The sequence below is a fragment of the Megalobrama amblycephala genome, linkage group LG3 (genome assembly GCF_018812025.1).
Source record: "Megalobrama amblycephala isolate DHTTF-2021 linkage group LG3, ASM1881202v1, whole genome shotgun sequence".
Classification (NCBI taxonomy): domain Eukaryota; kingdom Metazoa; phylum Chordata; class Actinopteri; order Cypriniformes; family Xenocyprididae; genus Megalobrama; species Megalobrama amblycephala.
The window spans coordinates 60,502,225-60,526,914 of NC_063046.1; the positions used below are offsets into that span (position 1 = coordinate 60,502,225).

Genomic DNA, 24,690 nt, shown 5'->3' on the forward strand with positions numbered 1-24,690 from the left:
TTAACATGTGTGTTCAAGGTCATATCTGACGAAAACAGAGAATATAACTTTCTTGTTTGTCCTGAATGTCTTTTTTTCCTGTTGTGTCCTTTCTTGTCAATCAGATCTTTGACTCCCATTAAATTCTCCTGGACCTTAAAGCCCTTCCGCTCGCTCGCTCGCTGCCGTAAACCCCCTCCCTTTACAAAACGCGGATCATTCCTCAATGTCACGCCATCCATTGATCTGCTTCTAAAGCCCTTACCGAAAGTTGGCGTGGCCAGATACAAAGCTACACTGGGCAATCCATCACGCAAACTCTGCGCTCACGGTGACAGTCCGGAGTGTCTTTCACACACACACACACACACACACACACACACGGTTTTGAGCCAGTGCCTGTCAGTTCTTGAGTCCTGGTATTGACGCCTGCGGCGCTGGCACGCAACAACACAGCTACAATTAGCGCATCCCTCTGACAAGTACCCGATAAGGGTGATCAGCGGCCTCCTCCACCCCGCTACACACAACTTCATTGTGCAGGTCTCAAGAGTTCCTCCCCAGGGGAGCCGGCACACACCCCGACTCACTGACGCTTGCAGCACGGCTTCTGCAAACCCGTTTTGTAAATCTAAGAAAGTTCTGCTGTGAGTGCACAATGGAGCAAATAAAATGGCTTTGTTGAATAATATGGGTTGTTTACAACTTAAAGGGGTCATGACATGGAATTTATTATATTAATATGTACCTTATAATGTTAATAAAGTCTTTTGCACCAAAAACAAAAAGTATAATTTTCAAGCATTCTGACCCTCTGTCTGAAATGATCTGTTTTTTTGTTGTTGTTTTTTTTGTTCAAAGATTTATTTTTTGCATTTTTGCCTTTATTATGACAGGACAGTAAGTTGACAGGAAGCAAAGTTGGAGAGAGAGAGAGAGGGATGTGATTGGCAAAGATCCACAAGCTGGGACTCGAACTCGGGACGCTCAAAGCGCAATGCTTTATATGGCGGTGCTGCCCACAAGGCTATTGTAGCCAAAATGTCTGTTTTTAAGGGGCGGCTCCTTTAAGGCTTGACAGCAGGGCTTGACATAAACATGCACTGACCCGCCAAATGTAACGCAGTCACTCCTACTAGCCACTTTGGCAGGTTGAATTTTATATATAATATATACATTTTTCAATTATAGTAAAATTAAATACAATAAATTAAAGGTGCAATATGTAATATTTTCTGTCCGCTAGAGGTCGCTAGAAGCCTATTCAAAACAAAGGCGTAGCTTGATGACGCCACATTTGAGCGCGGAGTTTTGGGACATGTGGTCTTCACCTCAATGGATGGTGCAAAAGAATAGGGATAGGACTCGGGAAGAAATCATGTTCATGGATGCGTTTATTAACGTTACTGTAGTATGAAGCAGAGCAGGAGCGAGTGTTGTGGAGCTGAACGAGGAGCTGGAGCGATTGATAAACACACGCCTCACGAGCAGCGGGACTTTTATTATGACACAGTCGCCGGCGCCGCTTCCACTTTTCCGGTCATGAGTATGAGGTAACGCAGCTCTGTTTATCATATTAGATACATTTGACTGTGTTTAAAATGTTATAACATTACTCTGTGCGTTCGCTCGGTGGCTGCTGTGAGACACTGTTACACACTGCAGTAAGATAGATCGATTTTACAATATCAGATTAAATGCTGGATGATTGTGTTGATAAATGGCATGCAATTAATTTTAAAACGTATTGTATGATGGAGAAAATGCTGTATTACTGTTACTAAAACTAAAGCTGCATCTGATTATGCTATGTTAGCTACTTCACAAAATAGTGTTTTTCTCTGAGGCATGGTAAAGCATGGTACTCGCTGTAAATCAAGAAAATTAGATTTAAACAATAAGAATAAACGTGTTGAGCTATATAACAATAATTAGTTTTCTGTCTATAAATATATCAAAACAGTTGTTCCCTTGTCTATTAAAACATGTAAATATTAAAGCGTCTTTGGTGTTTCCATGGTTTCTACAAAATAAAACTGGAAACCGAGGGTAACGCGGGTATGACGTCATTGACAGGCGACTCCTCACACGTCCCAGAGCCTTGGTTAAAATAGCAATTTTGAAAAAAAAAAGTTGCAAACATTTGGGATATTGTAAGTACTTAAGTGAACAAAATGTATAACACTGGCCTAGTGGTTTTTGGATATTTTACTGCAAAATTCTTACATATTGCACCTTTAAGTGCAATGTAGTGTTGTCAAAAATATCAATTTTTCGATACTCAAATCTCTGAAACTCTCAGTTTCCGCAGAATAGATACACGATACCAGCAGCGTTTTCTTGCTCTCTCATCTCTCCGACAGCGAGTCGACACACAAACCCGCCTCCCCTCACTCACTTGTTTCATTTGAATATTGTTGGTGTTACAGGGCTAAATTTCGTATTGCGCATAATTTTACTCATTCCCGCTGATTTGCATTTTCCTGCATTTTTTTTTTCTATTAATGCATTTATTAAAAGTAAATACTAACATCAAAACTACAAGTGAATTCTCTAATGATTTTAGAACATTTTCAGCTATAGATGTACAAATACACTAATGAAAATACATGTTGGAAAAACATTACAATAAACAGGTTTTGTTATATGGATCATTGAGCAAATAAAGCTTCAAAAACCGTATTTTTAAAAAATATTTTCAAAACAAATGCATATTTTTGAGTCATGAACTATGTGTTTAAACAAGTTTCAGTTGTTACATAACATTTCAAAGTGTTTAAATTTATTTTTTGACTTTTTTTGTCAGGTGGTACAACCAAATATTTGTAAATATATATTATATCATTGTACCCCCTGATATGGAAAGTGCATCAACCTACCTATACTTGAAATTATCAATTTTTATCAGTATTTTAAAGGATTTCTACAACCTTTTCACTCTGCCACAATGATCTATTGATTTCCTCTGGATGTTGCATTATCAGGCTTAATGTTATTACCATGTCAATTTATATAAAACAGCCATATTTGCAGTTGTGCCACCCTGACATTTGAGAATATACAAATTGCCATGCTTAAGTTTTCAATTATCTCAACTGGTTTAAATCTACTGATATTTATATAAAAAAACATGCAAGTAGTTTATTTTGAATTTCTTATAAATAAAACACCATTCGGGGTGTTTTATACCCCTATACCCTGCTGTTTCCACTACACCAGTGTCCTCCGCTATACTCAGCTCTTCTCCTTTCCTCCTTTTTTACTTCCTCTCTCCTCATATATGATCTCCTTCTATCTGTTCCACTCTTCCTTTCCTTCTCATTACACTCCTTCCTCTACCCACACCACCACCTTTACACTTACACCTCTTTATTTTTCCCTTCTCTTGCATATTCTTATTCTTTTCTTGCTCCATGTATACTTTCCCTTTCACATAATGCAATTGTGATAAATGCGTAAAAATGTAGTTAAAACTGCATTTCCAGTGTTGTGTGTATTATTAATCAAGCTGATATCATTTTGGGGCTAATAGACTCTTTTCACATTTCCGGGTTTCTCAGAAGCAAAAGTCGTCATAGTTGGGTAAAATCTATAGCGGTGAATGAGAGAATACATTAAATATATTTTTTGTGTTTCCATTTGCTCAAATAGCAAAAGAAAAACTCCACAATAGTGTTTTCACAACTTTCAAAAAGAGGAAAAAATAGAGCGATTGATAACGCCGTTCAGAAGAGAGAAAAATGTCGTTTTTACCGTCACTCTCATATTAGAAACACCTTCACAGCAGCATTAACTAGTTTTTTGTAATTTGATGCAAATGTAATATAATACTAAGTATAGTGTTATAAATGTACATACGTTTTTAAAAAAATGAAAATATAAAAAACTTTGCAGGATTTACGATATATTGAAAACTAGGGTTGCATAGGGGTGGAAAGTTTTCGGTAAATTTACGGAAACTTTCCACGGGAACTTAACCTGGGAAATTTTGGAAATATTCCAATTTGGAAACTTAACAGGAATTTATGGGAATTAATTAGAAATTTTGGGAAATTTATATAAATGTATAATATTTATATAAAATGTATCATATACAAACATGAATATAAACATTTTGTTTGGTCATGACATGAAATTTCTTCTTCACATTCAATTCTAATTTAGGAAATATGTAAAATAAATATTGCAACAATTGTTATGTTTTTATTTCAGTGTCACATGATCCTTCAGAAATCATTCTAATATGATGATTTGCTACTCAGTTATTGTCAATGTTGGAAACAGTTGTGCTGCTTAATATTTTTTTTGGAACCTGTGATACTTTTTTCAGGATTCATTGATGAATAAAAAGTTAAAAAGAACAGCATTTATTCAAAAAAGAAATCTTTTCTAACAATATCACTTTAATATCACTTTTTTATCAATTTCACACATCCTTGCAGAATAAAAGTATTAAATTCTTAAAAAAAAAAAAATGAAAAAATTACTGACCCCAAAATTTTGACTGGTAATGTATATTGTTACAAAATATTTCTATTTTGAATAAATGCTGTTCTTTACATTTTCTGTACATTGTACTTTACATTTTTATTCATCAAAGAATTCTGAAAAAAGTATCACAGGTTATAAAAAATATTAAGCAGCACAACTGTTAGGGGATCATGTGACACTGAAGACTGGAGTAATGATGCTGAAAATTCAGCTTTGCATCACAGAAATAAATTATATTAAAATATATAATTAATTTTAATATTTGTATATTAAAATAGAAAACCACTATTTTAAATTGTAGTTATATTTCACAATATTACCATTTTTTCAAATGTGCATGTTATGGACTGGGGCAATGCACAGTGCATGCAGGGGGTGTGGCCTCAATAGCCCTGCAGTAAGTAGTGTGCTGTGTGAATGTCAGGGTAAAAATTACACTGAAATTGGATTAAATCTGGTTGTTTTAACCAAAATTATGCTGCAAGATGTTTTTTCAACTACATGTAAGTACCCTGTTATAGGCAAACCTGCAATGTTGCAAATTGCCTGTTTATTCCCATTAATTCCTGTTAATTCCCACGGAAAGTTTCCAGCTTTGAAAATTCACGGAATTTTGCAACCCTGTTGAAAACACACCATGTGCATTTGATAATTTAACAAATGATAATTTGATAATTTAACAAAGTTTTGTTTGTTGTGTTTGGAAAAATTGCACATAAATGTTTGTGATTTGTGTAAAGCCAATAAAATATTTTTTCCTGATATATTAATGTTTTGGTTGGATGCATGAACTATTATGAAAACATCTGAGAATTTTGTGTGTGTAGTGTTTTGAGAAAATGGTTCACATGATTTGCAATTTGTGTGAAATTAATTAAATTAAATTACATTTTAATTAATTAATTCAATTTAGGATAATCAGATAATCACTGAGTAAACTGTTTTGAGAACATTGATCCAAGTTTGGAGAAATGTGTCAAACCGAGTGAGAAAAACTGTAAGTGAATGTAAACAGTTGAGAAAGAAAACGCATGTGTAACAGTATAATGGATCCGTGCATCAGGTCTTAAAGTGACAGCAGCCTAATAAACCTGCTGCCAAATTATGAGATAATTAAAAATATCTATATGGCAGTTTTCTCTCATGGTATCGATTGAACATAGTGGCTGCTGAGCAAAAAAGTTCATGTCAAGCCCTGCTTGTCAGTAAACGGCCAGTTATGATTGACTAACGTCATTGCATATGAAACAGTATCAACGCCCACAGGATGTAGCGGTTAGTCACTGTGGTATTAGTCCCGCCCCTCCTCCACTGTGATTGGGCGGGTGGGTAAAAAGTGACAGTGATAAGCGCAAAAAAAACAACAAACACTCAGCGTGAAACAGACACTCTTGTTTTTAAATACGAGGCGCTCCTATTGAAATGCACTGGCCTTTGGAGGACACATGGCCTAAGGTTACCTAATGTAAAGTGGTGAAATGATTTGCTTGTTTTGATTTGTCATGCAATGATTAAAGTATGGCAAGTAAACAGTTTTAGGGTGACTGTATGTCATATGAATGAAGTGTGGTAATGATGTGGTTAGAGGGAGAACTGTACCTTCTGAGCGCTGAACTCTGGCAGCATGACGCAGGTCGCTCCCACCCAGAGTGGACACATCAGCTTGTTTACGATGCCATGCACATGGTGGAGGGGCAGCGTGTGCAGGATGACATCATCTCTACTCCAGGCCCACTCGGAGACCAAACCCTGAACCTACAAGACAAGAAAAACTGACTTTGACCTACAGGTGCTTGTGACTGTTTTCATGGTCCACACATTTGAAGCATGGGACGATCACAGAAGCAGGCCAAAGCTATTGTGCTCAAAACCTTTAAATCAGCGATGTGAATTAATATGAGCTGTTTGAGTTCAAATGGACTGAATGATGCCCACGTGCGATTCTTCAGTGGTCATTGTGCTGTGGCATGAACATGGTTATTGACCACGTGCAGCTGGGCTGGTGCATGCGCTCACAATCACGCAGACCTGAATTAGGTCGAAACCAGGTCTGCACTTAACCACAACAGTGCTACTTTTGGTGTTAGTCATCATGTTTGTGTCAATAACCTATAATAAATCTTTGACTTAAATGCACCTGTTTGACATTTACAGTTCCTGATATGCATTTCATATTATTTCTTCTTTTGTTTTGCATGATTGTGGGACATCGAAAGAGAATATAACATCACATCTTAGCTGATGAACAACTAAAGATCTATCTTAGCTGACAGACATCATTTCATATTTACCAGTCATTTATTGTGTATTTACTGAAAGTGAATCATCACTTATTCTGTCTTTTGTACAGATTTATCACAAAAAAAAAAATAAATTCTATCCAAATTTCTATCTATGGACAGTACAGTCTTCATTTAATATTTTAAAAAAGATGCATTAATAATATAAAATGATATATGACTTAAAATATACAGTATTACGGCCAAAAGTGATGTCCGGAAGGGATATTTTTTTTTAATGACCCTACAAGTTTGATTAAACCATCAAAATATGAGGAAAATATTTTATATTTGTAAGATAAGGTATTGATCTGACAAAATTATTTGGCAAAAAAGGCAAACATTCATGTTTTTTCTATGCAAATGTCTATTTATGGACAGTACAGTCTTCATTTAAAATAAAAAAAAAAAGATTTATTAATAATATAAAATGTTATATAACAGCAGTGGCCAAAAGTGTTGTATTGAATTGAAAAGTGATGCATGAATGCATAGAAAAACAAAAAGCATACATATAATACTACAACATAATCAGTTATTAATATTTTGTTGGTTCTCTCTTGTTTTTGCATGTGTTCATAATTTATTTGTACGACAGCCTGGAGAAAAATGATGTCTGCACAATTTGTCATGTTTCACTGTGTTATCATCACAAATCTGTCATGAATTTTTAATAATATTTGAATAAAGAGTGAAGATGTTAATTTTCCCTGGTCGGACATCACTTTTGACCACAACTGTTGATAAAATTGTATAGCTTTTGAAAAATAAATGTATTAATTATATAATAAAAAGTTAAAAAATAATAATGTCCGAAGAGGCTCTCAATCTAATTTTCCACCCTATTGGAAATGCAGGTCAATTTTGGATGGAAAAAACCTCCATTGCCTTGAGTGGCCCATGAAATTAAATAACAGAATGATTATTCAGAGAGGGGAAGTGGAACAAAAGTAAAAGAAAGCAGTGACATCAGGATACGGAGGGGGTCTCATTCCTAAATCTCACACTAAGAGAGCTGTAAAGTCTCAATTGTTCCCAATATCTGAGCAAACTCCTGACCTTCTCATATGACTCTATGCTTCATCAATAATGAATATCTCCTGAACACATGCCTATTAGAGGCTTTGTGTTACAGTATTTTTAACACACTTATAGGGATAGTTTACCCAAAAATGAAAATTTCTGATATCATTTACTCACCCTCACTTCTTTCTTTCTTTCTTCTGCAGAACACAACAGAAGATATTCTGAAGAATGTCAGTAAGAAAACATTGATGTTTTTGTCAAAGGAAACCAAAACTGTTTGGTATACCAGCATTCTTCAAAGTTTCTTCTTTTGTATTTCAGACAGAGAGAATTTTCATTTTTGGGTGGACGATCCCTTTTAGATGTGTTTCATTGTAGGCATGTTATGGATTCTGATTGGCCGTTAATGTTTTTATCATTCATTAGCTGGAAAATATGAAAGTAAATGTGATTCCAGCGATATAGTTTCTCTGTGCGGTTCCAATTTTAGTTGATCCTAAAAATGAAGATCCTATGAGAATTTGTTAAGGCGTTATACCAAAAATAGCCACCGGGTGACACACACATTCTATTGAATTTTCACAAATTAATACATTTCTGTCACAATATGATTTCTATCACAAAACAGTCGCCAGATATGAAACCTTGAGTTTCAGACCTTTCTGACAATATGTATTTAGACTAGAAAAATTGTTGATTATAAAATAGTTAAAATAAATATTGTATTATGAAACATGACACCGCCCACTAGTGGGAGGAGACCCGAAAAAAGTTTCCATGGTAACCCAATGTCTGACAAGTATGGAGTAATATTAATTAAAACAAGTAATTACTATATAATTATAGTTAGGGTTTGGTTTAGGGTTAGTTGCATGTAACTTTGCAAAGTTTACTGTTATTACTACAGTAACTACATGTAACATGGACATTAAAATAAAGTGTTACACTAATTTTTGCTTATTTTAAGTTTTTTAACTAATATTTATATTTTATTTTATTTCAGATTTTCAATTATTTCAATTAACAAATGTTTTTAAAATGGCCGTCGAGCAATTAAAATTTTTTAATCTAATTTATTACAGTATGTGGCGATTAATTAATCGAATTATTCGCAAATTTATCGCACATCAAATTTAAATTCATAGAATTTATTACACATTTGAAACTATACCTTTAATGCGTCTTTTTTATTAATATGGAAATATTAATTTTTTGATACTCTAATGATACTCTAAATAAGAAACTAAAACTGCCAGTAGGTGGCAGTAAACGTCTTAATGATTAAATCATTGAGTCATTTATTAATTCGATTCATTCAAACAGCTGATTCATCGGTTCACCCGATTAATTCATTTCTAAAATAACACAATATTAACTTCTTATTTATAGAACTGTTGTATAAAATCACTATCACATTTGCACTTGTGCTATTCGGGACAGAAAAACAGCACTAGTGTGATATTGCGAAACTCCTGAGACCCAGAAAAAAAAGTTTTTTGAATATAGTTTTTTTTTTTTTACGTTATTATATTGTTTAGAGCATAAGAAACAAATAAAAATAAAAATAACAAATTAAAATAATAAATATATTTTAAAAAATAACATTTTTTAAAAATTATATTTTATTCATATGTTATGCTATGTCCTCTGTAGTGGACACCAGGACTAAGTTGTTTAAAAAATAACATGGCCTGAAATGATGTAATGGGATTTTTGTTTAATCACCAATTAATTTTTAGGCTTCAGGATTGTTTTTAACCAAACTTTGTATAAGGATGATTCTCAACTATGTTATGAAAGATATAATGGAATTGATATACCATTTTACTTTATGCAATATGTGGGTAAAATAGTCATACATCGGTTTTCCCATTCAATACAATGCATCTATACACTGTATCTAATTTGCATATTAATGTGCTCTTGGAGCAAGATGTAATGAGAACAGAAGTGTAATAATGGGAGTAATAATTGCCAACATTTTCATAATAATATCTAATAATTAATAGGAATATTGATATATAATTTATTTCCCTATTCACTTGTTGTATCTCCTAAAATGCCTGATAATCATGATTTAAGTCCTCTACAGAGGTCATGTATGAAATCAATGTCCTGTTTCGTAACAGAAAGTCATATTTTGATTTGAAACCCCATAACATTTTCCTGAGATGTTGATTTATAACAAACAATTTGAAAATTCATCTGATTTAAAAGATAATTACAAAATATTATCATATTTCCATAAGAATGCTAATTTTCATTTTCAGTCATATTTAAAGACCAAGAAGTTGTTGTTTTCATGGTGAAAACAATAAAAATATGGTATCTCTGCAAAGCCCTGAATGTGCTCTTTACAGGACAATCAGACTTAAAGGGTTAGTTCACCCAAAAATGAAAATAACGTCATTTATTACTCGCCCTCATGCCGTTACACACCCGTAAGACCTTCATTAATCTTCAGAACACAAATTAAGATATTTTTGATGAAATCCGATGGCTCCGTGAGGCCTGCATAGCCAGCAATGACATTTCCTCTCTCAAGATCCATTAATGTACTAAAAACATATTTAAATCAGTTCATGTGAGTACAGTGGTTCAATATTAATATTATAAAGCCACGAGAATATTTTTGGAGCGCCAAAAAACGACTTATATAGTGATGGCCGATTTCAAAACACTGCTTCAGGAAGCTTCGGATTATAATGAATCAGTGTATCGAATCATGATTCGGATCACGTGTCAAACCGCCAATGGCTGAAATCACGTGACTTTGGCGCTCCGAACCGCTGATTCGACATGCTGATTCATTTGTGCTCCGAAGCTTCCTGAAGCAGTGTTTTGAAATCGGCCATCACTAAATAAGCCGTTATTTAGTTTTTTTGCCGCACCAAAAAAATTCTCGTCACTTTATAATATTAATATTGAACCACTGAACTCACATGAACTGATTTAAATATGTTTTTAGTACATTAATGGATCTTGAGAGAGGAAATGTCATTGCTGGCTATGCAGGCCTCACGGAGCCATCGGATTTCATCAAAAATATCTTAATTTGTGTTCTGAAGATTAACGAAGGTCTTACGGGTGTGGAACGACATGAGCGTGAGTAATAAATGACAGAATTATCATTTTTGGGTGAACTAACCCTTTAAAACTGTGACATGTAAGATGTCAGAGAACATCACTAAACTATAATGTCCACTACAGAGGACAGAAGTCTATTCCTGGGTTCCAGGAGGATATCATATGATATAAATATGAGATAAAAACTCATACAGGGTCATTTTTGCCCTGATATCTTGAATTTTAGGGGCCTTTAACTGCATTCTATAGGCTTCATCACACACTGAGTTCATGTTCGTCAATCAACTGTATGAAATGTAAGATGACCTGCATAGGTCTGCGTTAAATCGACAGCCCTAGTTTCTAGTAGTTTTAGTTAACCATAATAACCCTGCATCACAGGAGATCAACATCGCAATTCAAGGTCGACGATAATTTCATGTAGTGCTTAAGCATCCATTCACCATGGCCTGCAGGCTGCTGTGCGTGTGCAGCGCTCCTTTGGGTCGACCCGTGGTGCCGCTGGTGTAGACGAGCATGGCTGGCCTCTCTGCCCAGTCTGAGACGCTCTCCTCGGGCAGCATCTGCGCCTCCTCCAGCTGTAGAGTATCTAGGCTGGTGGGAAGCTGTAGGCAGGGCAGCCCTAGTTTCTGGGCCAAGGGCTCAAGGGTATCCGTAAAAGGTTGTCCGGCTACCAGCAGCGAGCTCTGGGAGTCTGAGATGACATATTCCAGTTCATTCGGAGGATGCTTCCTGTAGAGGGGCACAGCGATGCCGCCGCACATCCAGGACGCCCACTGCGCCACAGTGTAGGATGCGTCATTGGCGCACAGGAATGAGATGCGCTTGCCCTGCAGGTCTCCTGATCGACAGGAAAGCGCTTCAGTAATGAGTCCCGCCAGGCTTTTGCTGTTTTTGTAGAGGGAGCTGTAGGTGTGGCTCCCGCTGTGATCTATAATGGCCACATTGTCTCCATACGCAGAAGCTCTGGAGAAAACAGGAGCGACTCTCCCGACAGATGAGGAGGTTTTGAGGTTGGCTTTCTGCACTACATTTCCCAGCAGCCACTTCAGGGCTCTTCTGCCACCCTTACAGGAAGCGCAGCTCCAGAAAGAGCCTGTGTTTAAGGACAGCATCGCGTAGGATTGTTAAAAACTGGGGAAATAAAACAAAACAAAAGCAAATATTAAAATGCATTCCATATAAATAAAAACAATGATTAAAAATATCAACAGTTTTTGTTGTTGTTGATTTTGATAGTCCACTTTAGGCTTTCTACTCTAACTATAACTAACTTTGCAACTACATGTCAACTAGCAGTCATTATAGATTTATTAGACTGTTTAATTAGGGCTAGGATTAGTTGAATAAGTTGATATGCAAAGTTACTTGCAGTCAGTAGAATGTCTAAAGTGCACTATTGAAATAAAATGTGCACGAACTTATTATTATAATTATTAAATTTAAAGTTATTATTCATTCGCTCATTCATTAACAACACTAGGGAACCCAAGTATAATAAAAATAAATCTCAAAACAACAGTTCCGTCCCCATACATCATGTTATTCCGCATTTCTCAGGCTTCAGAAGACTCCCTGCTCGAAATGTTATCTTTATAATGTTTTCTGAGGTTAAATCATAACAGAACTACAATGCTTTTCTCAAACATACATGCAGAATAATGCGTTTCTTACCAAAAGTCATACTGGAGACGGTGCGCCGTTTGAATGAATCCGTGTGGAAATCAAAGCGAAGCGGAACCTTTGCAGTATTTACCGGGATCTTTGTGTCAAAGATTTGAAAGGCACAGCAATATCTTCAGATTTTATTTTAGCTTTTTTAACTTAGGTGCGATTATAAATAAGAGAACAGTATTTTAATTTAAATACATTATTTTTGTTTTCATAAGAGACTTGAATGAAGTATATCGTGTTTTAGTGATATGAATATCATCAAGTAGAAATGTTGGCATTAGCTTTCATTTCCCTGCTGAAAAACAGCATATTTGCTGGTTAAGGTATGTTGGTTTGAACTGGTTTATGCTGGTTATGCTGGGCAGTGTTTCGCAAAAGCATTGTAAGCCCAGAGTACTTGAGTAAATGTAATTAGTTACTGTACTTAAGTATCTTTTTGGCTACTTTGTAGTTGTACTGTGTATCAAAGATATTGGCAATTTTTACTCTCTACTTGACTACATTTTTGAGCAAGTAAATGCACTTTTTACTCCACTACATTTGTGATGTGTAATGCAATTACAAATTACATTTTTCATGACACCTAACTTTTTCTGCAGCAGTTTATTTCTGATATAAAGACACGATATTGCCATCTAAGTGCATTGAAGGTACTACATCTTGTGCATTTTGCCTGTACTCACCCAAAACTTGTCAACAAGGATAATTTATGTGAATGTGAGTGCATTAGCTGGTAGTTGCTGATCGCAGGTTGAGGCTCAAACCAGCACGTACAGTAGACTTTGACTATTTAATTTTACTTAACATTGTTTTATTTATCCACTATATTGACCAGACCGTTTTGAAGGATATTGGTTTATTATGGCCTTTCTGTGCACTTGAGCTCAACTGAGACTTGAGAGTTTGTAGACGTTTAAAAGGTTGTTGTGTCGACCTTGATTTATTGCAATGTTGAGGTGTTCAGTTTTATTTTGATTTTAGAAAATAAACTTGATTTCTCATCGTACAAATCAATTGTTTTTTTATTTTCACGGGTATGTCTCGCAGGACTAGTGCATCTCTGAGCCTACATTCACTTAAGTACACTTAAGTACTGTTAAAATCAGATACTTTAAGACTTTTACTCAAGTATGGTTTTCAGGTACTCTTTATTGCCACCAATGCAGCTATGATCAACTTAGGGTTATGATGCTTTTGGGAAACACTGCCCTGGTCCATGCTGGTCCAGGACCAGCATAAACCAGCTCAAACCAGCATACCAGCTTCAAAACCTACCTTACCAGCATATGCTGTTTTTTTCAGCAGGGTTAGATATGTTAGGAATGATAACAATATATGTATACAATAAAATAACAAGAATACAGTTTTAAAAAATTATGTTTTTTTGCTCAAATACCTAATGAAAATTTACGAGACAGACAGACAGATGGACTGAAGTTGGTGAGTATTGACATCTAAGCGTGTATTTTGCCATCACACTGTTCTCACCCAAGCTTCATCATGCCAACTGGTTTTGGCATCAGCTCACAGCACGGGCACACTTAGCCACCAGCTGGCAGTCGCGGGCCTCAAATAAGAATTGTTCAGACATGGCACTCATTCAAAAAGTTCTCACTTCCCTAAACCCCTCTGTGGTAAATAGGGATGGCATGTTCCTGCAAACTGAAAGCTTTGTCTGAGAATCTCCCCTCCGGTTTGAGAAGTAGTATCGTCAACGAACAATCCATTCACAATCACAGAAAGAGCTGGAAGCGAGGACATCCTCCTTAAACGCTCAACAGATCATTGATTCTTAACGCTTTGCATTGCAGATGTTTTGATGGAACGCCCTTATTTGGTGAGGAATTGCATGGCTTTCTTTTTGACGGAATCAGGATTGGATCCCAGCAGGTTCTTGGTACAAATTTTGAAATTCCAGCTGCTCTTCAAACGTATCATATTGGATTGGAAAGAAGACCGAAGGGTGACCGAAGAACAGAAGGCAACCCGGTGAGCGTATATTTGACGCGCAGCTACGATGGCTGTCCGCCAGCCTTGCGTCGTCTCAGTCATGGCGTTAGCAGGTAGCATGTCCGGCAGTGGGCGCCAACTCCCCGTTTGGTTGGCCAAGGATTCGCTGAAAAATGTGGGAGAAGAGAGAAGCCCCCTCTTTTCTGAAAGATTCGGAGAGCGAGTGGGGAACGGAAATCAAGGGGTGTTCCAAAAACATGTGTCAGGTTGGCACCAGATGAGAATGCCTTGGCAAGCGCCTCGCTCTCCCCCTCTTGCCCCTCTTAGAACACATGGCACGTTGACGGCAGCATCTGGCTGCGTTGACTCTCAGCAGCTGCGCTTTGTCTATGCCAGTTGGGATGCTTGGCACTGCCACTTCATCAACTACCTGTGGCTTCTCCTGGGCGTGGAGCGGGCGATGAATTATTTGGTGCTGCAGCTGCAAACTTGACTTCTTTCCAAGAGATACAGTTGTGTAAACACATGCTAGACTCGTGGCACACACAAACAAATGCTTTGCATACTTGGACAACTTGTATACAAGAGGACAACTCTGCATCTGGGCTTAGTTTATTCAACACTTGGCATCTAGTCTCTTGAGGAAGTTCACAAAATTATCAAATAGAAACCTTTGTACTCTATTATACACGGAAACACTGCCCATTTTTTTGTGAAAGAGCGAGAAGAAACCTTTTTCTTGTACCACTCAAAAAGCTTTGAGGAATTTGTTGATGATAATATATGAAAAAGACCCTCTTTTCCTGGATTAACTTGTATGGAGTACCCCATGGCTCTCTATTGGGCCCTATTATGTTTCATATTTTTTTCTGTAACATTTGTTGTATTAAAGGATTAGTTTTTTAAATAAAATTTTCCTGATAATTTACTATCACTACCATGTCATCCAAGATGTTCATGTCTTTCTTTCTTCAGTCGAAAAGAAATTAAGGTTTTTGATGAAGACATTCCAGGATTTTTCTCCTTATAGTGGACTTCAATGGCCTCCAGATGGTTGAAGGTCAAAATTACAGTTTCAGTGCAGCTTCAAAGAGCTTTAAACGATACCAGACGAGGATTAAGAGTCTTATCTAGCGAAACGATCTGTCATTTTCGCAAAAAATACATCTGTATATGCTTTATAAACACAAAATATCGCCTTGCACTTTCCGTATTCCTCAAAACGCTTACACTGTATGTCCTACACTTTCCCTATTCTACTTACAGAAAAAAAACGGAACTGGCGGTGCATTCATCCCGTAAGTAGAATAGGGAAGGCGTAGGACATACAGTGTAAGCGGTTTTAGGAATACGGAAAGCGGAAGCACATATTTTTTCCGAAAATGCCTGATGGTTTCTCTAGATAAGACTTATTCCTCGTCTGGTATCGTTTAAAGCTCTTTGAAGCTGCACTGAAACTGACATTTGGACCTTCAACCGTTTGGAGGCCACTGAAGTCCACTATAAGGAGAATAATCCTGGAATGTTTTAATCAAAAACCTTAATTTCTTTTCGACTGAAGAAAGAAAGACATGAACATCTTGGATGACATGGAGGTGAGTAAATTATCAGGAAAATTTTATTTAAAAGTGGACTAATCCTTTAAATAAGCAAAATACTTGACTGTGTCAAGCTTCCCTAATTCTGCTCTCCAGCTGTTCCAAAATGTGTGGACTGCTACCTAAAACATGTACCATGCAGTCTTCCCATGTTGGATGTGCTAGGATTTTCCCCAAGACTGCGGTTCAGATATTTCAGCGCTCTAAAGCAGTTACAAGCTTTCCTCATTTGGAAAGCATCATTTGGTCTCTCCAGGGGTAACTGTCATGTTCTTTAAATTTTGCAAAAGTTCAAAACCTCCAGAGGATCTCAGACATTGCAGCCTTTTAATAAAACAACGAACTCTGCTCTATTTGAGAGGGACGCGGGGAGTACTTACATCAGAGCGGAGCAACATCAAGCGGCAAAAACATGTCAAGCTTTGTTTTTTAAGTTAACTAGACATCCGTTATGTTCTAAGCCCTGACATCCGTGACCCAGATTGGATTGTATTTTCTTTACAGGTTTTGTTTTTAGGTGTTTTGTAAATGGAGACAGATTATATCTGTCAAGATTCAAAGACAGCAGTTCTCTTTTTTATTCAGCTTCTGGTGACCCACTGGGAGTTTGGCTCCATCTGTGGCAGCCTGACCCAGTTTAGCCCACGGCCACGTCCAACTGTTCCATGTCCCGAGCATATGTGCAGTTGCAGGGGGATAAGCGATCCTCACCACGCGGGATGAGGAAAAATACGCTGCAGACATGACACTGGACCTGACTCCGGTCTGCCCTCTTCCCAGAGCATATGTCAGGATCAGGGCCGGCCTTCAGGACCCATACACTGGAGTTATTCTGCTTTGAACACTGAAACTGCTGGCGTGGTTTGACATTTTGGTGTTTGGGGTGTATGATTTAGCTTTTGAATCTTTATTTGTGGATTATAAGTGAATGTTAATTTGAGAGAGGGAGCGATAGAGTAACACTTACCATACATAACATGATAAAGCATCTCCTCCATGGCATTCAATGGGGTAGCCCCGCAGTGAAATCTCATTGGTCCAAAATTGGTCAATCTGCCTGGCGCTGTCAAAATTTAAGACCTAACCAAAAATCATGTTTTATTTCATCATGGATTATTATTGTTTCCGACTTGAAGGATTGTGTGCATACAATTTATCAACCGCAAACCTGAAGTTGTTCATGAAAACTGCCATAAAAACAGTTTGTCGGGTCCCAACGGGCTCGGGGTCGGGGTAGCAGACCTCTAGCATTATCTGCATTAGCCAGCCCAGATGGAGAGGAAGGAGCAGGGCTTCCCCAATAACCAGGGCAGTGGAAGTGGAAACTGGCACTATTGGCAGCTAGGCAGATGTGTGGACGGTATCGGTGCCCAAAGCTTGTGCCCACTGGGAGCAGAGTGTGAGATGCACATATGGGGCCCCATGCTGGTGTTCAGCTGATGCAGCAAGATGGAAATTACAGAAACAGCTCTCAGTCAGGCCGTGGCTCCAATTTATCACTCTGTTTCAATACAGATAACTGCTTGTGCAAAACTGCTGCTACATTCCTGGGGTGTTAGGGTGACAAGCCAGGGTATTGGTTGCTAAGATGCTCTGAGTGGATGTTAACATTTTACTAGGCAGTTGCAAAGATGTTCTGGGTGGTTTCTTATTCGTCCAAAGAGCCACAAGATATTGTGTTCCATGACCCAGGTGCCTCCTTCAGTACAAATGGTTCGATTCCACATTCCTTGCCCTGCCCCCTTGGTTTCACTGAATTGTGGTATATGTTTACGTCATCCATGTTAATACCACTGTTAAGTTCTAGCAGCAGCTGTTTACCTCTATAACTAGTCAACACCTCAGGATGAGAAGATGTCAGATTCACTGTTTTATTCATGGATTTGTCGCTTCAACATGTGTTTGTCTTCCACGGATTTATTGCAAGAGATGCAAAGGCAACTTGTTTGGAAACAAGCAGCTATTACTCTAATACTGTGACCTGGAGCATGCAAAGATGCAAATTATTTGTCATCAACAGTGTTTTACTTTTGGGATTTAGGGCAGATTGCTTAACTGTAAATGGTAACAGAGTTCACATGAATCATACCAGATGATTTTTCAAACAGACTTAATACTGAAAAGTATGGAAGCTTGTTTCTGCCATGAAATAAGTAATAAAAAGGTAATTGCGGCTTTTTATCTCACAATTCTGACTTTTTTTTCAGTATTGCGAGTTCTAACATCAGAATTGCAAAATATAAAGTCACAATTGCGAGAATTGTGTAATAAAGTCAGAATTGTGAGTTATAAATTCAGAACTGCGAGATATATAGTCAGAATTGCAAGTTATAAAGTCAGAATTGCATGATATAAAGTCAGAATTGCATGATATAAAGTCAGAATTGCGAGATATAAAGTCAAAATTGCATGATATAAAGTCAGAATTGCGAGATATAAAGTCAAAATTCCGTGATATAAAGTCAGAATTGCAAGATATAAAGTCAGAATTGCGAGATATAAAGTCAAAATTGCGAGATATAAAGTCAAAATTGGGTGATATAAAGTCAGAATTGCAAGTTATAAAGTCAGAATTGCGAGATATAAAGTCAGAATTGCATGATATAAAGTCAGAATTGCGTGATATAAAGTCAGAATTGCAAGTTATAAAGTCAGAATTGCGAGATATAAAGTCAGAATTGCGTGATATAAAGTCAGAATTGCGAGATATAAAGTCAGAATTGTGTGATATAAAGTCGTAATTGCGAGTTATAAAGTCAGAATTGTGAGTTATAAAGTCAGAATTGTGTGATATAAAGTCAGAATTGCGAGATATAAAGTCAGAATTGCATGTTATAAAGTCAGAATTGTGTGATATAAAGTCGTAATTGCGAGTTATAAAGTCAGAATTGTGTGATATAAAGTCGTAATTGCGAGTTATAAAGTCAGAATTGCGAGATATAAAGTCAGAATTGCGTGATATAAAGTCAGAATTGCGAGATATAAAGTCAGAATTGCGTGATATAAAGTCAGAATTGCGAGATATAAAGTCAGAATTGCGTGATATAAAGTCAGAATTGCGAGATATAAAGTCAGAATTGCGAGTTATAAAGTCAGAATTGCGAGATATAAAGTCAGAAGTGTGAGATATAAAGTCAGAAGTGTGAGATATAAAGTCAGAATTGCGTGATATAAAGTCAGAATTGCGTGAAATAAAGTCGCAATTGGTAGTTATAAATTCAGAATTGCGTGAAATAAAGTCAAAATTACCTTTTTTATTTAGTGGCAGAAATACGCTTCCATAGAAAAGCTCTCTGAGTCCACATCAAAAGCTCTAGTGTAAGTCCATGGGAGTCAGATTGTTTAGAAACACAATAGAGCACCTCTTTTCGATAAGCCACATCATTTAATGGTGTAATGTCTGTATGACAAATGATTTGAGAGAAATCAAGTTTCCTGTCAAAGTCTAATACGCAGGGTTTGCCCTAGTATAAAGAACCTCAAAAGAAACCTCTAATAATATTCATCACAAATGTCCGTTTTGCTGAGCACAGATACTTGAAACACAGATTGGGCTGTTTGCTCTGCCCTGCAGTGGTGTTTCACTCTCAGTCTCTGCTGGCCATTACCGTCCTCATGGCACTCCAGTTTACTGATAGTCTTCCTCTAATGAGTTATTGATCCACTCTGTTTTCTCTTTGCTTTCTTTCAAGGCAACGGAAATGACTGCACAGGAGAGACAATCAGGGCTTTCCCAATCTAACTTCCAAGCAGCATGTCCTCTTTAGACCTGCACTAGTTCTGCAGGTCACAACAAAAAAAGTTGCAAGAGTTTTTTTTTCTTTAATGTTGGAGGGAGGGATATTGTTTTGGGACTGGGCAGGGATGGAAGAACACAAGCAGTTCTACAATAGCCACTGTCATGTTAACATTGTCACTGGACCATTTGGTCAAAAGTCTGGCTCTGTGAGCCTAAAGATGCATTAACTTCTATCAGGATGCAGTAGAGTTCTGGGATGTGGCCATGAGCTGAATGAATAAACTTCCTCTTACAGCAGGTTCTTATTTCCCCTTCCCTAACCTCTCACAGCCAGGCACTTCTGTCTTTCCTTCTCTCTCTCTCTCTCTTTATGTGAGACTGTCACTCCGCTCTGTGTTGAGAGACGGCACCATATGTTGTCTAGCCTCTCTGGGAGGGCGGCCCAGCTTTGCTGTAGAGATGATGCTGTGAGTGCATGTGGCTGAGGGCAAACTTTGAATAGGAGATAAGCTAGAAAGAATGAAAGAGCGCTCCATCTTTTTTCATTTTCTTTAGCATGTGTGTTTTTGTGTCTTTCAGCATTTCCTTCTTGCACGTTGGTGACTTTAATGGTGTATTACGAAAACTGATAGTTCTGATTATTATTAATTTGTTTTTTAGTAGGGGTGTAACGGTACATGTATTCCTCCCAGTTGGGTTCATACAGTCAGACGACGAATACGGTCAGTCACAGGCGATCCACACTCCAATCCAGAAGGGGGCGGTAATTCACCACTGTTTGACAAAAGGAAAAAGCACAGATGAAGAAAAACAGACAATCTATTCATAGAAATGTCTACATGTAATCTTACAACCAGTGTTTCAACCACGGAAATGATGGACAGCTTGATAATAATATCTCATGTAGCATTGCATTTACCTCAGGCAAGTCATTTAGTGTCCACAGCATATTAGTTCACTAGAGAAATGAACTCTATATTAGCTTATATATTCATTATATTAACTTTACCTGTTAGTAATGTCTTAAAGGGAACCCTGGGTATTAAGACTTGTATGGATTAATCTAACGTAAATGATGTCTCTTACTTAAATATGTAGTAGAAAAACTCATGAAAGATTTACATTATTTGAAAAATCCACATCGTTTTATACATATTTTGAACAATTGGGGGTGCCATTTTATTCTACCTCGATGACGTCAAATGGCTGCACTTGGTGAACTACTGCCGTTACCAACACAAAGGGCAACAAGAGAAGCGATGTATTGTCAATAGTGATTCACAGTCTCTAAGGGCTGCCAAAACATTCGAGGTGGGTGGAGCCACTTTTACTAAAACGGCTATAACTCGTGAACGGAATGAGATGTTTTCACCAAATTTGGTACACCTATGTAAGAGCTCATTCTGTGGTCACCTCAAAAAGGATGTGGCGACTGGCCACTTGGTGGCGCTATAACAGGAAAAAAAACATGAAAACAGCTATAACTACTTCACCGTTAGACCGATCGACTTGAAAATTTGCGTGCAATGTCTTCGCCTGAGGAGCTACAACTCTCTATGAGGACGTTGACGCACCTTGAAAAACATGTCTGGTGTCAGCCACTGAATTTTGAGCAGCTATCACACAAGGTTAACGGAGGCTGATCGGAACGAAACTCGCTGGGCCTGTTTGACTCACGGCCCTGGAGGCCACAGAAAACGGCCACAGGGGACGCCTTTGTGTTTTTTATGTGCGTAAAGGATCGTGCAATTTTTTGCACATGCCCAGGACATTTGTATCACATGGTAGAACTCCTCATTCTGAGCAACTTTGCCTCTATGACCACCGCTATCCATTGAATCGTTCGTTAAATATTGGAGATTATTTCAAAAACCAACTTTGGCGAACTAGTCCTAGGTTTTTGGCTCAATCTTGATAACTATTAAAAAGCTTTAAAAACTACATATTTCCTATGGTAAACTGCCTGTATTTGCTGTAAATGGTCTTTTCCATCTATGATCGAGATGGTTACAGGCTTGCTCATTAAAAACTTTATACCTTTTTATGCATGTGCTTAAAGGTCCCGTTCTTCGTGATCCCATGTTTCAAACTTTAGTTAGTGTGTAATGTTGTTGTTAGAGTATAAATAAAATCTGTAAAATTTTAATGCTCAAAGTTCAATGCCAAGCGAGATATTTTATTTAACAGAAGTCGCCTACATCGAGCGGCCAGTTTGGACTACATCCCTCTACTTCCTTCTTTAATGACGTCACTAAAATAGTTTTTTGACTAACCTCCGCCCACAGGAATACACAAGAGTTGCGTTTGTAGAGTGTGTTTGTCGCCATGTCGTCGAAACGCTGTTATTTTCATCCCGCAGTCCAATCACCGGGTCTGATTCCGGCTCAAATTGATAGGGTAAAATTAAAGACATGTTTACAATAACACTGAGCGCGTGCATCTCCACGTTATGGTAAGAGGCGTGACCTTTCCGGGCAAGATGCGCTAAACTGCTGTCGAATCACAACACAGGAACCGCTGGCACAATCAGAACTCGTTACGTATTTCTAAAGGAGGGACTTCATAGAACAAGGAAGTCATCAGCCCGTTTTTATGACAGTGGAAACAGCGGTATACAGATAAGTAAATTATGTGAAAAATACTGTGTTTTTTTACACGCGAAACATGAACACATGTTATATTGCACACTATAAACACAATCAAAGCTTCAAAAAACCACGAAAAACAGGACCTTTAAAGGCCTTGAAATGCTTGAACCCCGATAACCGATGCTTGCAGCTATATTTATAATTGAATATATTTAAAGAGAGAGACACAATTTGTTCAATAAACTACTGTTTAAGAAAAAAGAAGAAAAAAGAAGCAATTTTATGTTTAGTTTTCTCCCCCTAGTCTTCTTCAATACCGAGGTACGTACCAAACCGTCATGTTTGTGTACCTTCAAACCCATATTATTTAATGATTTCCTCATGAACATGAAATGATTTTTTAATTTTTTAAAACATTTTTTTATCATATAACATTGTTGGACAAGCAAACAAATCACTAACTAGCACAATATTGCCAGTAAACCCTCAACACACTTTTAATATTATTTAACTTAAAACGAATCACAGATGAAATCAAACGCTGTTTGCAAATGTCTTCTAGCATAGTTAGAAAAGAGACTATGATTTTGTTTTGAAGGTAAAGCGACGAAAGGGTGCGTGTTCAGAATTCATCTCGGATGTGTTTTCATCTTGAGCCGAGCGCTTCAGTCCTGCTCTAAATCACAGGATGGATTGTTAGGCACGCGTGTTATTAATTTTTTTCAGGTCCCGTGGCGTCTGTATGAATCTTAATGCTGCTGACTGGGCTGCTTGTGTTATCGACTTTCTTTAAAATATGAAGAGGTTTGCTGGAAGCGCCCAGGGTCATTAGCTGATGAGTGGGCTCAAATCCCTCTCCGAGGCCGCGTGGCTTCACCGTGTTAAATGTGCTCCTAAAATATTCATAATCATACTCACGCGCACACACACATAATACTTGAGCGTGGTTGTTGAGCAGCGTGTGTGTGTGACAATCAATATTTAAATGCATTCCTGTTTTTGTGTGTGTGGTTAATTAGCTGCAGTTCTTAAGCCAAGAAGTTTGTGAGCAGATTAAGGGTAGCGCTGTTAGTGACAAGATAATTGCTATTTCATAAATGCTTCTGCTTACCACTTGGTTAAAATCACAATCTGATGGTTGCATTGAATATGAGAGATGTTGGGTTTTGGTCTTGCATTGTGTACTACTTTTAACTTATACTATTACAGGGATTTATCTTTCTAACAACAGTGTGTAACAATCTACGTCGGAGCTCTTCCCTTTAGCATGAGCATCTGCTGGCTTTTGTAATGTATAGTAGTATTAAACTAGATTTGGACATTTTCCATGTGAGTAGTGTTTGGCCTTTCATCAGTCTGGAGGCATGTGTCTCAAAAGCTGGACGCTGAAAAATTCATGTACCTGTGGGTTATAGATGATTTCACTTGTTCAATTTCTTATCTGCAAAATAAAGTGCAACAGTCCGGAAGAGATATAGGGAAATTGTCCATAAGGAAATTGATTTTTAATGATAACTTGTAAACCTTTAAAGACAGACCTACTGTGAGCTACAAGGTTGTTAATCGATGGTATTTGGTTCTGTTTGAAGCCGTCAGTGTGCATTATTTCAACTTAGTTTTAAAATATGCGTTTAACAGCAGAATTCATGGTTACAAACTACATTACCCATGATGCTGTACAGAAAATTCCACCAATTATAGAATCGAAACCTTTTTACAGTCTATGATCGAAACATACAAGAGCTCGTTAGCTCCGCCCACTCCTATGAAGCACTGGAAATAACGTAATCAAGTCACTCTCAAAAGACTCAAGTATTTGTGTGTATATATGCATATTTAGCAATAAACTTTTTTTTTATATATATATAATCAACATTTTTAAAATGAGAAATTTTATATTTCTCCATTGTTTTTTATTCGATTATGCTGTTCTTTGCATTGTTAATTTTGTAGTTCTTTCCCTCACTAAATCCGTTAAGTTAACAGTTTTGTATCTTTGTATTTTTATCAAAAAATTACATTTCTTCACATCAAAGTTTGTAATGTTGTGATTCTCCTTGTAGCTTTTTGGTTTGGTTCATGGCTTAAAACACTTTAACGACAGCTTTTAAAAATCCCTTTGGGAGAAATGAATTAAAGAAAAATACCAATGCCACTGAAAAAGTGGGCGGGAACTAATGCACTTTGTTGTAACCTTTTTACAAGCTAATCAGTGTTGCCAAGTCCACTTTTTTCCCACCGAATTGGGCTACTTTAACACTGGGTTGAAGCGACCCCAA

General features: G+C 37.2%; 1 protein-coding gene across 4 annotated transcripts in view; it reads right to left on the reverse strand.

Moving 5' to 3' along the window:
• acsf3 (acyl-CoA synthetase family member 3) overlaps nucleotides 1-12,690 on the reverse strand; it is a 74,316-nt gene extending 61,626 nt beyond the window's left edge. For 2 of the 4 annotated variants that reach the window (XM_048186379.1, XM_048186375.1), the window contains exons 1-3: nucleotides 12,537-12,690; nucleotides 11,306-11,996; nucleotides 6,070-6,225 (exon numbers count right to left, since the gene is read on the reverse strand). In XM_048186379.1, the coding sequence (XP_048042336.1) occupies nucleotides 6,070-6,225; nucleotides 11,306-11,977 (828 nt within the window). In that variant the 5' untranslated portion in view covers nucleotides 11,978-11,996; nucleotides 12,537-12,690. The other 2 variants (XM_048186378.1, XM_048186377.1) reach the window with 2 other exon arrangements.
• Nucleotides 12,691-24,690: the final 12,000 nt, after the last annotated feature.